Below are 17254 nucleotides of genomic sequence, written 5' to 3' on the forward strand. Positions count from 1 at the left end.
TTTTCTGTGTGTATTTATGTATATCTATCAGTTTCTCAGCCTGCAAGTGAAAAGACATTAATTTCCAATTGAATACCTGCTCTTTGTGGAATATTTTGAATTTGAACCTTTTTTAGTGGATGCAAAGAACATTTAATTGACATCAGTGGGAGTAGAATTAGGCCTTCTGAAAGATTAATTTGTTAGGTGTACAGCGCTCTTGCTTTTACTTGTTGTTCACCCTTTAACATCAAAAATTCATACTGATATCACTAAGACCTAAAGCATTTTCTTCAGTTATTACTTAATGGAGGAAATCTTGATTCCTAAAGGAAGGGATTAATGGAATGCTGGAAGTGTTGTTTAAATTCTTTGGCCACTAAACAAAAAATTGTATATGAACAGCAATAACGCAGTGCTGTAGAGTAACTTAGGAAACTTTAATTGTGTATATTTAACAGTTTTACTTATTACTGTGTACTTGCAATTAAGTTCACAGATATGTCCAGAACTAGTGAGCGTAAATTTTTGTTCTACTCTGTAGCTGGAAAAAAACCCCAACAAAATAAAAATGTGCTCCGGGGCTAAAGCTATATATGCCAGGTTTAGGCCAGAGTATGTTTTTGCAGCCAAGTTATAAATCCCCTTAAGTAGGGGTTTGCAATGGAAAAAGTGACAGCCCCATTCCCCAAACAAGCAGCTCTACCTGGGCCTGATACAGTTGGGATTAAAATGTGATCAGCAAGGAATTTTTTTTAATATATAGTGAGGTTGGATGTTGATTATTTTTAATGATGTGTTTGAATTATGATAGAAAGCATGGTATTTTATTCCCCCCTCCTAATCTTAGCTAATTTCATTGTGTTCTTTTTTAAGGAATAAATTGCTTCCTTGTGTCCTTCTAGTTTTGTTAAAAAATTTCACTGCCTCCTATTTGATGGCACAACTAACCCGAGCAGGCTGGTGAATGGATGGGGTGTCGGGCACCTCGTGTGTTTAGAAGCTGATTTCTGGCAGCCGCAACAGGAGAAATGGGAGTCCCCAAGTCTGCTCAGGAGCGCGTGGTAGCTCTTCTCCATCAATCACAGCGCGCCGGGAAGTGCCAGTAACTTTCCACCGCGCTGCCTTTCTCAATGCATTAAAAAATCCTTACGCGTAGATCCTTCTGCTTAAATAATTAACTAATGGATTAGCCTGATAGCTCAGCAGTTGCTGTAATTCTTACAGAAAAAAAAAACAAACAAAAAAAACCAAAAAAAACAAACCATAGCAGTTTGTCTTAGCACGTTGGAGGCCAGTTACACCACTCTGAATTTTTCTCCTTGGCTGGGTTATGGTGTGGGTGGAACTCTGTGTTTCCCAGCAGCATAAACTATATTTACACTGGAAAAAGAGGGGAAAAAATAGAGGCGATGAGGAAGAAAGTGGCTGAGGTGCGATTGCTGTCCAGTGTTGCACAAGGTTGAGTCCCTCCTAAAGAACAGGATGATCTGGGAGGTATATGGTGAGGCTCTGCCTCAAGAACACACATACAGAGGTGTGTACATGGATGTTGGATAGTTATGTGCTATATTTTCTAGGATCAAATGTGGGTTCATCTACATTAGTGTTGCAGTTTGGGTATGGAGTGAAGTATTGAAGAGAATCTTCAAGTATCCTCATTTCCTGTGCTTTGGTTCACGCTGTAGCATGGACTTGAATCGTGTGTACTCCATTCCTAAACCAGTGGTTGCCCTCCAGCAACTTCGGATATTGGTCATGAGAGCACACTCGAGGTATCCTGGAGGAAATCCCGGAAACGCAAGAGGTGTCAGGATTGAGTCTGTAGCACTGATTGGGTTCAACCCCTGCTCTTTTGGGGCTGTGCTGCTCGTCAGCGTAGGTGATGGTCACACCTATGACACCTACTGACGTTCTGCTTTCCTCATTTCTAGGGTACAGCTATGTTGCAAACAGATGTACGCTCATGATATTGCAGGCTATAAAATATGTAAAAGAGGATGAATCACTGCATTTTTATTTTCCTGAGGAAGTACGATCCCATTTTTAAAGCAACGTTATTATCTATCTATCTGTCTATCTCTCTCTCTATCTCTCTATATATCTTCCTTTTTTTTTTTAAGTCTGTGGATCAAAACATCCATTAACAATGGCCCTTAGGGTCTTCTGTTGTCACTTGGGATCTAAAGCTTATGGGATGGTAAGCTTTGACCCTTGTCAGGGTTTTCTGATTAATCGCTTACTGTAATTGGTGTCTTTGTTACTATATAAACATTCTTGCATGTTTTCTGTAGGATCTATTTTACTTTCAACTGTTTTGTTACCTTTGAAACAAGTGACGAAGTTGTGCTAGTTCAGACTTTGAGTGTTTTATTAGAGCTCAGCATCTGTGTTTTCTTAAAATATTTTGGAAAATTAAATTTTTATCTTTTAAAATTCATGCGCATAAAGATAATGCTGAAAAAAATCCCCAACAAAGAAACAGGTGAGAATGCAATAGCAAAGCTAAGAATGATTTAGGCTGGGAAAAGTAGTGAGCAGAAAACAAGTTAGAGGAAGCTGAAGAGAGCGGAGAGGTGATGTAGCAGTCAGTAGTCAGCACAAGATCTTGCAGATGAAGTTTAATTCTTACTGTAATGCATGTATACTTCAGAAAAAATATGTTAATGAAACTACGCAAGCTTTGCCAGAATCCCCAGGTAAAATTAGACTTTCACATTCAGCTGGGGAAAGACATACGTGCCAAAAAAATAATAAAAAGGTTGAGATCCTGTTAACTATCTTGGTGTGAATGTGTGTTTCCCCTTCTGTGTAGGTAAATGGAGTTCAGCTCTACGGAAAATCACGCCGCGAGGCCATCACTTTTCTAAAAGAAGTGCCACCCCCATTCACGCTGGTTTGCTGTCGGCGGCTGTTTGATGACGGCAGCGAGTCTCTTGTGGATGAACCCACCGTGGGAGCTTCCCCTCCAGAACAAAAGGTAGACTTCTCACGTCAGTCAGCTGTGTAAGAGGACAATAACTTTTTGAAAAAGTCCATATATTTCTGAGAAAGTGATTTAGCTTTCTAAAGACCGTTTTTCTGTTTTCCTTTGGCTGTTTGGTCCAGACCGCTTTTCGATCTCAAATAACATTTCCTAAAATATATAGTTATATGAGGCGGTTTTGTATTAAATTGTCATATAAAGCTGCCTTTGCCATTCACTTTGGGCTCGTAAGGGACAGCTGGTGTTTCAGTGAGAGATAGTTCATGTTTGTGATGCTGGTACTTTTACTACAGTTTATACAAGTGTTCTCATATCCGTGAGAGCCTTCATTGTACTATAGATAGGAGGCAGGTAAATCACCGTGCCTGCATGCTGACTGTGTACCTCCCATTCATCATTCTTACACTTAATAGGTGAGTGAGAGCTCTGAATTATACTAAATCACATCCTTGCCACCATTAGCTGATTACTTCCATGTTCTGAGTAGGTTTTTATGGAACTGGAAAAAAAAATGAAACTTAACGTTTCTTTCCATTAGAAAAGCTTTAAAGTCTCAAGCTAAAGCTTGGCAATTGTAATGGTTGTTCCTAGTTAAAAAAGGTATTTACACCATGACTTCTCGTCTTTTCAAATATTTTCTTATATAATTTCCTCTAAGGTGGAGGGTTTAACAAGAAATACGGATGTTTCATGGAAGAATAAGGTGTACAGTATTATGCCTTTCTGTAAACGGGCTTTTCTGTTGCAGTAGAACTTGTTCTGCTGTGTTTTTTGATGTTGCATTTTACCAAACATTTTCCATGCACATCCAGTCAGTCGCACATCTTTGCCATAAGGTGGTACTGAGCAAACAGAGGTTGCTTTCTCCTTATCTCACAATATTTCTGCTTTCTTTTGTCAAAAGTATCAAGAAAGAGTGCACAGAAGAAAAATTCCTTCCTTTTGCCTCATGGCAGTACTCTGTGTAATAGGCATATTTGTCCAAGGAAATAAAGTTAAAATCAGTGTGAAGTTAATGGTACAAGGCTTTAACGTTTTTCTTGGGACATCATACGTTGATATTTTGTAAAGATTGTATTGATAAAATAGCAGGAATGTAAAAACACTCATTTTAAGTTAGACAACAAAAGGTGCCTTTTTGGAAGATGTATTTATGAAGACCCAAGAAAATTGGCCAACTATACCTCTTTTATACCTTACCACAAAAATTGTGAAGGAAACTGCTTTTTCAAATTAGATGCTCTTCGTATAGTTACAGTTTAAGAATCTTTTGCTTGCATGTTTAATGCCACAAGCATCAAATGTGCCTGATTGTCTGGTCTTTCTATTAGCTGTCTGTGGTTAAATCTTTTACGCTAAGAGATTTATTTTTCTTTTATGCATCTAATGGGACAGTTGAAGTTCATCAACATGTAACAGGTTAGTAATATTATAACAACTAATTTGACTAATGCATGGGTTTTTGTATGCCAGATTGGGCTCTGATGCTCAGAACATGTCGGCATCATCCCAAGGGAGTATCCAAGGCACCGAGCCGGAGGAAAACTGGGTGCATAATGTTCAATGAAGTCATAATTCCATAAAAGGTCATATATTAGGGCATGTATGAGCCATTAGTAACCAAAATATTGAAGGAATAGTGTTTGTAAAGAACTGAAAGAACAGCATTTGAACTAGAGATTTTATTTCTCAGGTGAAACCCGAGGAAGACGTTAATCCTGAGGAGGAAGAAGGGGAATTAGCGTTATGGTCTCCTGATGTGAAGGTTATTGAACTGAAGAAAGACAAAAATGGGTTAGGATTCAGCATTTTAGACTATCAGGTATACATTTCCGTATAACTAAATACTAAAAATCCCTTTAATCTTTTCTCTTGTGTGGTGCCTTAAAATGTTTTGTGATGTTGATTCCTGGGTAATCGACTTGGCATTTTCCGGTGTAGGGAAAAGTAATTTATTTTGAGGCCAACTCTATAAAGCAGAGCTTGTTCTAAACTGGTCTGATTATAGTATGTGATAAAGTGCAAAATCTTTAATCAAACTCCACCTCATAACTCTGAATTTAATGGCTAAATATTGGGGGGAGGTTGGTTTTTGTTTTATTTTGTTTTAACTTGGAATGACTTTTCAACTCTGAGAGTGGCCAGCAAACTTTCATAGGTATTGCAACGTCATTTCCTATGTACTGAATTATAATATTAATTGTTAAACTCCTTAGTAATTAACAGAAAAGTCTTTAATTGGGGGAAAATTCTACTAAAATTAATGATTCCTTTCAAAAAGATTGGCTTCAATTAAATATATAGAAACTCTCAAAATCTGTAGTCAGAATGAAAGGTTCTTCATGTTTCTAGTCAACATGCTACATTTTTAAACTTCTACCCATGATATTTATAAGGAAATAAAATAGCTGGATCACTCTTCATAATAATATACACATCACATCTGAATACTGCCTGAACATTGTAGTTTAATAAAATGTGTTCAACTGTTGTGCATAAATGTCAAGTGATATAAAATTCACTCTTTTTTGATACAATAAGGCATGAATTGGGAATGAATTAGAATAAAAAAATATTTGAAGCATTATGCAAAACCATTAATTCTATATTTTACCAGTGTGATTTAAGATTACTGAAAATAGATCCTGTTAGTCATTTTCGCTGACACATGTTGTGTTGCGGTGCCAGCTTTACTGTAGAGTTGCTAAGGAGTCTTTACAGAGCAGTAATACACAGATTTGCTTTTAAGTTCTCATATAATCAGAATTAATGAAGGCTTTAATAACAGGCTTTTTATTTACTTATTCGCAGATGCAAATACATGAGCAATGTTGTGGTACTTTCAGCTACATTTAAATACATTCTAATCAATTCTAAATGAGTGGTAAACCACTTAATCTCAGATCTTTATAATTTCAAGATATTTATGTATAAAGTATGCTCTTTTGTTTGGGATTTGCCTCTTAGATCTTTTACACTTTTCATCATCTGCAGATTAATTTTTATATAGCGATATCTGTGACTGTGTGTGTGTTTATGTAAATACATCCATCACATTCTTGAGTGCAGGGCAAAGAAAATAAATAATTGTCCAAGCTAGATTGGAGGCGGGGAAAAAAAAAGTATGTGGTTCCTGGGAGGCTGTTCAGAATTCTTAAAGCAGATTTGCTGAGAAGCACAAAATTACAGTGAAGTGTTTAATTGTGGCTTAAAGGACCTGCAGACCCAGCTCTGTTTTCTGCATTCCTTTTTGCAATTTTACCCTTCTTTAAAAAATGAAAGTTGGGGTTTTTTTAGACACGTACTCTTTGTTTTGCAAGAAAAGATTCAAGCCTTATAATAGCAAATGACGCTATTTGCTCTAGGTATCCACTGTTCATTTTGCTCATCTTGAGTAATCATATGGGGGGTTGTTTTGTTTTGGTTTTGTTTTTTAAAATGATGATGAGTATTCCCATGGTCTACCTTCATATATCTAAATGAGGTGCATCAGTGAGGGACCAACCTTCTCTGCTGGCACTAGTGTTGATGGAGGCAGGGTGGGGAGGAAAATACTTTTTAAAGGGGTGATTCTGAGCAGAAAGCCGATGTGTGGTGCTCAGAGTTACACTTGGAAGGATTGACTCTGTCCATTACAGAAGTTTAAGGAGACTTTGGTGTTATGTACCCACCTTGGAGGTTGTGTGACAGTATTCTGGGTTTTTAAGATCAAATTATTTCTGTAGCTTTTGGTTGGAATGGCACTATAGAAATACCTGTAGGACTTCAGAAAGATCAGTAGGAATATGCGCTGGAACAGGTTGCCCAGAGAAGCTGTGGCTGCCCCATCCCTGGAGGGGTTCAAGGCCAGGCTGGATGGGGCTTGGAGCAACCTGGTCTGGTGGGAGGTGTCCCTGCCCGGGGCAGGGGGTTGGAATTGGGTGGTCTTTAAGGTCCCTTCCAACCCAAACCATTCTGTGATTCTATGAATAGTAAAGTGACGTTACAGGAGAAACAATGGTGAATCACTATTACTCCCTCTTACTTTCCCCCCTCCACCAAGTTTTGATAACACCTTTGAAACGCTGCTGCAGTACCAGTGTATACCAGCCCATTCTAGTCGCTTCTTGTGAGAGACTGGTGACTGTTACCTGCAGTATTTAAGGGCCCCTGAGATCCTGCTCGTACAGACGTGTTCATTTATGACAGTGCACAAGTGGCAGAACGGGGACCGGGCTGCTTACGGTGCTGTGGAAGTTTCTTCCTGCTGCTTTCCATCCATGTTTGGTATTTGTTTTGGAGCACGAGGCTTTTTACCTTTCCATCTTAATTTTGACTATAGAATTAGACGTGGTGCTGAATACTCTCATGGTATATATTGATGGGATTTGTCTCTTTGTTTTCTCCAAACTAACTACATACTCGGTGTAAAGGATATTGTTCCTCAGTTGTCTAAAAAGCTGCACTCCCCAAGTCACGCTCTGAAAAACAGTATTAATAAAAACTCTTCATGAGGCAGAATGGGAACCTGAGTACGTAGAAAACTGAATGCTGAGATCAAGAAATTATTACTCTGGTATATTAATTTTTAATGGGCTGTCTTTCTAATAATGTTTCATCTATCAAATAAATGATAAGCATATCCCAAGTGACTTGCAAGATATTCCCAGAAATGTACAAGCATAATTCCAATGCCTATATATTTTAATGAACTAATTACAAATTAATTATACCAATTATGCATAATCAATAGTATTTCTACTTTGTCCTGTGTTTTCTTTTGTCTGTCTTTAGGGATTTAACTGCTTAAAACAGAGCTTTCTTTCTCTAATTAGGTCCTCTTGGAAGAACTGTACACGCGTTCTGAAAACTTTTGGGTAGCATTAGAGCAATAGGGTGGACTCACCCTTACTGATGTAACAGGACTGGATTTATATACTGTTCGACTTCACGTGATCACTATATATAAAAATTATCTTTTTTCCCTTTGCTGAATGTCCTAATTTGTAATTATGTGGTAGGAAATCTGAAATCTTTGAGGCTGCTGCTGTGCTGGCAAGGTCAGTACTCGGCGAGAGGGCAGGTGGATGGGGAGGCTGATCTTGTGCATTCTTGAAACGATTGGTTTCACTGGATTTTTTTTCTCTCCCAGTGTGATGGCTTATTTAAATAAGAAACATCGAAGACGTCTTAAAATGAAATCTTCTGTGTGTTTTTACTGTTGTCACCAGCGTGTTGGGATCTTGTCAAAGCTTTTAGGCTGGGCATTGCTCTTTCTTGCTCACGCTTAGATGAGAAGGCTGGAGGAGGAGAGGCGGCTGCAGTGCTGGGAGGCTCTGCATGCGACCAGCTTCCTCCAGCTGATACCGCATCATGCTCAGCAGGGACCTGAGGAGCAGCCTTGCGTGATTCTATCTTGAACAGGGACCCTGCCCCCTTTTTGGCCATTAAAAAGGTGTGCTGTTCGGTCTTGTGGCCAACTTCACCGTGAAGTAATATACTCTACCTCCCTTAATTTCCTTGTAATTTCACTTGGAGAAATTGCTCTCTTTTTCACCTCTTAACTAACTTTTATGTAGTGTTGCTGGCACAGTTAGCGGCAAGTATGTTTTGATGGTGAATGAGGGACCCAGTACACTGTTTGTAGAGCGCTTTGGGATCATCTGTGATGCAAGAGGCTACAGTAAGCGAATTTATTGTTCTTTGTCAATAGATGTGAAAGTATCTAGCTTAGTAGTAACTTTTGCTAGCCCAAAGCTAAACCTCCTAGCCAGGGAGTCAAGAGCTAGGCCATTGTTATTGAGACCAATCCTTTTTCTTAGAGAGAAATGAAAACAGAAGAGGGCATAGTATGTCATCAGGTTAAAATAGAGGAGAAATGCTGTATAAAAATGATGGTAACCCCAGGGGGTTAGAGTGAGAGGAAAGAAAAATCACACAAGATGAAGATTTTGAGGGAGAGAGAGAAGAGATCACAATAATATAAAAGGTACTTTGAGTGGCCCTGAAATAGTGTTTAGCAAAGACCTGGTGCGTGCAGACAACGGAGCCTCTCAGTAATGTTTTACAGAAATATTGGAAAAACCACAGGTAGCTGAATTGCAGATTTCTTGAGGCAGTATTGACCAGAAGGTAACTCGAATGGTCTGATGAGCTTTTATCAAATTAAACAAAAAGCTGAATGGACTTTATGTGGAGCTTAATTTACAGTGCTTTGAACTCAGAGTATTTTAAAGCAGCTGTTTTAAAGTGCGTGAAACTGGAGGGGGCGAGGGTTGGAATAGAGAGGGTTGACGTTTTCCATAGCTCTTAGGAATGCCTGCGAGATGCTGTTTCTCTCTGTCTGTGATTGAAAGGTAAGTCCCCAGTGCCCAGCTGGTTTTGCACAGTGCCCAACTGCCCTATAGACCTGTGGGGCTGTAGGAGCTCTGGGCTCATGTCCTCCAAGTGGTCCATATGCACATGGGTGCAAATATCTGCCCATCCATGGGAGCAGTGACAGGCACATCAGCGCTGTATGAGCTTCATGTGGGCCAGACTTGGAGTGTCCCTGCGTTTGTCAGCCTGGGCCAGCACCTAAGGGGTTCTTACTGTCATTTAGCAATAGGGACTCCACAACTGCCTTATCACAGAATCATAGAGTGGTTCAGGTTAGAAAGGACCATAAAGGTCATTGAGTTCCACCCCCCTGCCATAGGCAGGGACACCTCCCGCTAGACCAGGTTGCTCACAGCCCCAACCAGACTGGTCTTGAACCCCTCCAGGGATGGGGCAGCCACAACTTCTCTGGGCAACCTGGGCCAGGCTCTCACCACCCTCACAGCAAAGAATTTCTTTGTAGTATCTAATCTAAATCTCCCCTCTTTCAGTTTAAAACGATTACCCCTCATCCTATCACTCCACTCCCTGATAAAGAGTCCCTCCCCATCTCTCCTGTAGCCCCCTTCAGGTACTGGAAGGCCATTATAAGGTCTCCCCAGAGCATTCTCTTCTCCAGGCTGAACAACCCCAACTCTCTCAGCCTGTCTTCATAGGAGAGGTGCTCCAGCCCTCTGATAATTTTTGTGGCCCTCCACTGGACCCGTTCCAACAGGTCCATGTCCTTCCTGTGTTGAGGACTGCAAAGCTGGACACAGTGCTCTGGGTGGGATCTCACGAGAGCAGAGCAGAGGGGCAGAATCACCTCCCTTGACCTGCTGGCAACGCTTCTCTTGATGTAGCCAGGATGGACTTATCTTCATTATCATTCACAGGTTTTTTTTCTTACTGTTGAACTGAAGTCTTTTTTTTTTCTCTTTTGTGCTGCACATTCAGCAGGTTATGGTTTGTCCTTCTCTCAGGGAGCATGGGAAACAATGGTTTTCTTTTTTATAACAGAATCACTGCATAGTCATTCACGGCAGGAAGTGAAGCAATTTAAGTGTCTCCAAATATCTTTCCTCTTTTCTTTATGCCCCAAACAAACAGGCTCCAGATGTAGAGTTACAAAAAAGCAAACCGACTTCTTATTTGTAGAAGGTGGTATTCAACTAGATTATATTATTTTTTTTTTTCTTTTTTGGGCTGTTCAACAGTGAGATGCAGGCTGAAATGCTTTGACATGTTGCTGGCTACACGTTTGCCCTCTTGTGATAATTTGAGCTTTGTCTGTCTTGTGATAAGTTTGTTATGAACAAAGAAGCATATTCACGTCCTTGTTAAGCACATTTTCACCTGATCACGTGATTGGAAACCTGTGGCTTACTGGCAAAAGCTGCACAGCTGTATTAAAAAGCAGTTTTACAATGGCTATCAGCTTGGTACTGGGAAAACTGATAAAGGCAGCTTTTCTCCCATCTCTACAACCCATCCACATTCATTAACATCAAAGTTGTGTAAGCCTCAGTACCAACTGTGTTGGTACTCATCTCACGGAGGATTTGCTTCTCTCCCCCTATGGGAAAGTTCTGCATCCTTTAAATCATATTAAGCTGCTTCATTTGTAAAATAATTCTTAATAGTGTGTCATGAATTGAATTCAGTGTAGCTTTTTGAAAAATTCTCTTGGAGTTCAGCTTAAATACTATTTTTCAGGACTGAAGAGCTGGTGAATGCAACCGAGCACATTCCCGGTCAAGTTTCTAGGGTGTTCATGATTAGTGGTTTCCAAAACCTCAGTACTAAAAGCATTGGGAGATCAGAAACTACTTTAATACGAAATCAAAGGGACTGTGTATCTCAGCATGAGGTACAGACGGATGCACAGGAATAGCTTGCTGAGGTAGAAGAGCTGGAGAACTTGGATGCAGGAAGTTGCATTAGGGCTTGGGTATGTCCTGGCGCTGGGCTTGGAGGGGGGTCATCAGCCGACTCTACGTGAGAATTTAGGATGGAACCTTGTGTACAGAGTGAGTGGCATGTCCTAGGGACAGTCCTCCTGTCTTTTGTGAGCTACAACAGCTCTGGACAATACCTGAGTTTGCAGAGAAACTGGAGCATTACTGAGAACATCTGTTTTTCTTTGGTTTGTCGCATATCCTTGAAATAAATACTAAGCAGTATTATTATTAACCTTTAGAAATGTTTTCCCTATTCCCCCAAATTCTACCAATCTGGTTGTTCTTTTTCATTTCCTGCTAGGAAGAATAGCTTTTAATAAAAACAAAAAACCCCAAACCAAAGAAATTCATTATTATTCCACAGATGTCTTCTGCCTGTGAGAGAAGGCGAGAATTTAAAGGGACAAATCTGTAGCTAGATTTTTTCTGTTAAACACTTGGCAAATCTCAGCAAGGGTAAGATAATGTAGAGGAGACGAGAGGAAACTGTGCAACCGAGTGCTGCTTATCTAAAAGCTGCATTAGTCTTTCCTTGAGCATGTGGAGACGGTGGAGCAATGGGCATGTCAAAGCTCAACCCAGACAGCTCTGAATCCGTTGCTCTGAACCGATGAGATTTGAAGCGCTGATGGATAAGCATGAAGAATTCTGAAAACTCATGGAAGTTATGAGGTATTCTGTTTGCTTAAAACCTCGCCTTTCTGAAAGATGCTGCTCCCCAAATCCAAATAGTAGTGGGGCAGAGTTTTTTCTGTGTGTTTTCACTGCGTTTTACAGTAGCCTTAAAATTCTCAGCAAACTTTTAGCCTGCCCTTCTGTCTTCCTCACCGTCCATACTGTTGCAAGTCTTCTTTGGGCCAAGTCACTGTTTGCAGATCCTTGTTGCAAAAACGAGCCTGTCCTATCTCCCCACTTTTCTTTTGCAGCTTTTTCTGTAGCAAAACCTTCTGTAATTCATGTGTTTGCTGTTTATGCTGCAGGTTCTCCATGCGGAGAGCTCTGGTTTGTTTGAAAACACAAACTGCACTTCCACAGGTGAAAGCTGATAAACCCAGAATGTGCATTAAAACCACTGACTGTAGGTTATTTAGGTGATACCATTTGTAATTTTTCCCGTGGCTCGTTGGTACTTTTTTCTTTTTTCCCACACATCGCTATCCCTTCTTTATCTCATCACACAGTGGCTTTCCTCCATTTCCTTATGAGTTCAGGTTTTTTTTTTTTTTTTCTTATCTCTGTGGCTTTTCCCTGTAGTCAGCATTCAGTGTGTTTTCTCTGGAGCTGGAAGGTCTGAAAGTATAAGATATTAAGAGAGTCTAATGAATGTAATCCCTCTGACTTTAACTTTGTTGAGAGCAAATATGAAAGGCGGATGAAACCTTGGGTTGATTGAGAAGTTTGATAAATTAAAAGATAGTGACACGCACCTGAGTCCACTGCACAGTGGCACTTTCAAAACTACCATAGGCAGTGCCTATCTTTGATCTTTTTTTATTTGAGAATAGCAGTAGCGTGTAAGATCTTTTTCTTTTGATCATTCCCGGGAGGCACTTTCGTCCCGGCTATCTGCTGCATATCCCTCTTCCGCAGCAGATGAACACTGACTGCATAGACCTCGCCGGCTCTGCCGGACCGACGCGGGGCTGAGTAGTTGCTGGCCACCCTGTTGACTCTTGCCGTAGAAGACTGATATGATTTCAGATGGCAAATGATGAAAGCCCGGTGTGGGAAACCCATGGTGCCACCTACTCTTATTTTGCTGTTCGTGCTCCTCCTCTGGGTGGGGCTCTGTATGTTTTGTTTGTTGTTGGGTGGTTTGTTTTTTTTCTTTCTCTGTGAATTCCTGTTTCTTTGCTGACATTTCCCACAACAGAAGTTTTGATTAATGCTGGCTGCACACTAGAGCTTCTGAAATTCATTGCTTTATTCCCTCACTGCAGATCAATAAATACTTATGTTTTATTTCCAGTGCTTTGCCTTACATCACAGAAAAGTTCAGCGTTCCTCCTTGAATACCGCTCTGTATTTAAGTTTGTATTACTTCAGCACATCAGCCTGTACTTTATTTCTTTGGTACAGCCAGAGGTTGTGCGTTGTGTAGTCTTCTTCCCAAGTAGTCCTGCTGACAGCAATCTAATACGAGTGGAAGAGGCAGAAAAAAGTCTTAAACGCTTTGCGTTGCAGTCCATGCAGTGGATCTAACAAAAAAATAGCTGAGCACTTGCTCAGGGATGTTTTTTCAGGCTTTAGAGTACCTTTGGCAGTTCCTGTGGCCAACTCCTGTAAATACGTTGGAGTGAATGAAGAGAAGGTTTGGACCTGGAGTCTCAGTCCTAAATTGAGGCCACCTTAAGGAGGAAATTGGACCTCGCTCACAGCTGGCTCTTCTTCTCTTCCCCTTCTGTGGGGACCGAATTTGAAAAGGTGGCAGGTTGTGTAGCATTTTTGATTCTTGCGTCCCATGGGCATTGCTGGTGCGTATGTGGATGGTGGCTCTGCAAAGGGACCGAGTGGCACTTCACAGAGTTAGAGCATGGATGAGTATTTTGAATAATTTCACAATACAGAGCACACAGGTAAATGACTTCATGTGCAGTTCTGCCTTTGTTCTACACAATAGTAAGAGGAACATAAAATGCATTTGGTCCTTTCCATTGTTGAGGAGTGTATGTTCCTTGTACAGTATGTTACAGTGTTGTGTTTCAGTCTTTCAGTCTGGTATCTTATTCACTTGCAAACTGAAGAGTTTTAAATATGGATATGTATGTTAGACCTGGAAGTGGTCCCATGCAAAATGTAATGAAGCTGGGTTGCTCTGACCTCTGAGCTCTAACATGTGTTTGTTTTGGCTCTCTTGCAAAAACCTGCAGTATACAAATTGGCACTTGTAAAATTGTTCAGATAAATCAAAATTGGTACAGGAAAAAAGTTTCAAACTGTTTCTTTTGGGATCCTTTGCCATGCTATTTTTGATGTGTGTTTTCAGAGGAGTGTTTTTGTGGCAGCAGGCAGTTTGTTGCTTGAAGAAAGCTAAAATATTCTAGGAAGTCAGGCTAGCTGAATTTAGATCTTAAGTGATGCCAAAACTAATATAGCCTGTAACTAAGTGAGAGTGACTTTGCACAGTAAATGTCAGTCACCCGCTGCTTTGTCTTACGTTTTCATATGAGCCTTTAAAAAAGGAAAACACAAACAAAACCCCAGAAAACGTGGTAGCAGCTTCCATCCGATGGAGTTATAGCTGCAGAGGGGAGGCTGTGCCTCATCCTCTGTTCAAAGCCCGGGGCTCTTGCTGGTGCCGGGGCCGGGCAGATGGGGATGGACTGGTCCCAGCGTGAAAGGCCTGCGGGAGCTGGGCTGGCCTGGAGTGCCCTCTCTTGGCTGCTGCAGAAACCTCACGTTTTGCGAAGGACAGAGAAAATCAGTCGGTTGTTATCATTTTAATTTTCCAGTGTGATGGCCAGAGGTAAGCTGGTATTGGTTGCGTTTCCAGATTTGCTTCCTAAGGACCTCTGATAGCTCACGGAGTGTGCATCTTCGGTGCCCGTGGCAAGCTCGAATCCCTCACTTGAAGCCCCGGTAAAGTTATGCGCTCCAGCAGCATTGCACGCAGGACTCTGGTAGCGTCCTGCTCCTGGGACTCTTAACATTTGAGCAGAGCTCAGGTTTTTAAGAGACTTCATGCTGCTCCAAATCCAGGGATCCCAGAGGCGGCAACTGCAGTGGCCCCTGCCTGACTCTTTGCGCTGCTAAATGAATCCAGAACAAATGAGGCTCTGAAAATAAGAAGAAAAATTTGACACCTGGACTCCAGGAAACATTTGCGGATTTTGATGAGGAGCAGTAGAGGGGGGGAAGGGAAAACCTATGGTTCAACATAGTTAAATATATGGTGTGCTAAGTATGAATAAATTGTGACTATTTTAAACAAGTTCATATACTTGATGGCTGGCTCGAGCACAAAGGGAAAGACAACAGCTACAGCATACTGGTTCCTCAGAGGGTTACCTGGAGGCCACCATCCTGGGCTGCTGCTGGTGCATGGCAGTGGTCAACTTTCATCATTTATACAAGTGGCAAACTTTTTTACATGTTACTCTTTTTAAAAAAAAAAAGAATTTGTGTCAGTGCTGGTGAGGTAATGGGTTTTGTCTCCTGATAGCCTTACTTTGCGGTCCGATTCCTTTCCTCGTTGTTCATAAATGATTCATTTGTGTAAAGGAATCCTTCAGTAAACTGAAGTTAAAAGTTCCTCTTTAAACGTACCAAGCCCGTTTCATGCTCATTTTAAGGTGACCCGGTCGCGTGGGGCTGCCCTGTGCCCGCTCCCTCTGCTGTGGTGCAAAGTCATGTTATAATTTCTTGAACTTTTGAAGTTGAGTCACTTCTGCATTCCAGCCGAGCATCGTTAAAGCAACATCTCAGCACTGGGTTTGGGGAGGAAGTTTCTTCCCAGCCTGTAAACTCCATCCAACTAAAGGAGCCTTTCACTTTAAAGGAGAGACTGAAATCCAGCCCTGACTGCTAGTGGCTAAAAATCACTATTATCTGCCTTAATGTGAGCCAAATAAAATGAATCAAGAGCCTTGGGGTAGGTGTGTAGAAGCAGTTAGTGCTGTTCAGCAGCCTCCAATGGCTCTAACCGGTCAGTTAACGTGGAGGTGGCCCCAGAGTCCATCAGGGCAGTGTGGGGATGAAGTTGCCTTTTGCAGTTAGTATAGAAGGTAAGAATCTGGCCTGCTGCTGGCACCGCTTGCTTTTAAAAACAAGGCAGCAGCCCACGCAGTCCGGCTGCACTCGCTGTTTACAAGATGTGAATGTGAATCCGGTGTTTGCTCTCATTTTAGCGGGGGTTTTTCTTTAGGGTGCATTTGGGTTTGAGCGTGAATCGTAAGGCGAGGTTTCAAAAAAACATTGTTCCTTTAGTTTTGATAAGAAAAGCAGGGTGCAATCCACAGTTACAGTCACCTTCGTGTTATGTTCTAGAGAATAGGTATTAATGATTACACCTTGAAATTCCCGTAGGTCTGCGTCTTCCCGTGAGGCTTTTGTTGCGTTCCTCGTGGCGATCGCATCGCGATTCACAGTCGCTGATAACAAACACTGGGGGGGTTACAGCGCTGCTGGTGTTACTGGCTCAGCCCCGGCACTGTGTAGTTTTTATTGCTCTTCTCTTCCTGTGCAATAGCTCCCTCTGCTTGAAAACAGCAGTGTGATTATAACCCCTGTTTTGCATTTGCCTGATCCAACGGGTTTTGATATGGGCCCCTTTTTTTAAGAGGGTTTCTGCTGCCGCTCTTCATGAAGCGATTCCAACACGTGGTTACACTCACGCGTGTTGCGAAGCAGCAAAGATAACCATGATCTTCTCGAAACTTTGCTGCAGAGGAACCGGGTGTGTTTGCAGGAACTCTATCTTCATTTTTAGCATGAGGATTAAACCTGGTTGGAATGCCTTTTCAGCTAAATTATCTCTTACTAAATCATGATGATTTATTGAGGCTGAATTTTTTTTATTTCAATGAAAACTTTAGTTGAAACAGGACTGTTTCTCATCAGAAGTGTGGTACTTAGGCCACGGACCTTGAATATCTGCATAGAAGCAGCTAACGGCGAGATTCCCATGTCCTGCTTAAGTATTTCTGATCTGGAACTCCAAAAAGGGCAGCTTTGGATCAGACAGAGCAGGGATTTGAACCTGGTTCTCCCACATTCCCATGTGGAGATTCCCAGTGCCATAATTACCGGGCTGGTCATTCACTCCCAAATTTTTCTCAGCTTATCTGCGCCGATAAGGATAAGTGCTGGTTTTGTTGTTTTCCTTCTTTTATCAATAGAGCTAAACCAGCAAAAGTCATATTAATAAAAGCTGTTGTGTCAGCAAAGGTGTAGTTTTGCTGAGAGAGCGTTCACCCATTTAGGGAACCAGCATAAACCCTGCTTGCCATGGCAAGATGAGCCCACGATAGGAAAACTTGCTGGTTTAGTTCTA

The 17254-nt window shown here is 41.3% G+C and overlaps 1 protein-coding gene across 1 annotated transcript in view; it reads left to right on the top strand.

Annotated features, from left to right (window-relative positions):
• The window catches only part of PATJ (PATJ crumbs cell polarity complex component), a 148593-nt gene that overhangs the window by 27599 nt on the left and 103740 nt on the right, over positions 1–17254 (top strand). Inside the window, exons 15-16 of the mRNA XM_074152513.1 lie at positions 2795–2959; positions 4659–4787. Coding sequence (XP_074008614.1) covers positions 2795–2959; positions 4659–4787 — 294 coding nt within the window. The remainder of the gene's footprint in view (positions 1–2794; positions 2960–4658; positions 4788–17254) is intronic.

This window comes from Numenius arquata, chromosome 8 (assembly GCF_964106895.1).
Source record: "Numenius arquata chromosome 8, bNumArq3.hap1.1, whole genome shotgun sequence".
NCBI lineage: Eukaryota > Metazoa > Chordata > Aves > Charadriiformes > Scolopacidae > Numenius > Numenius arquata.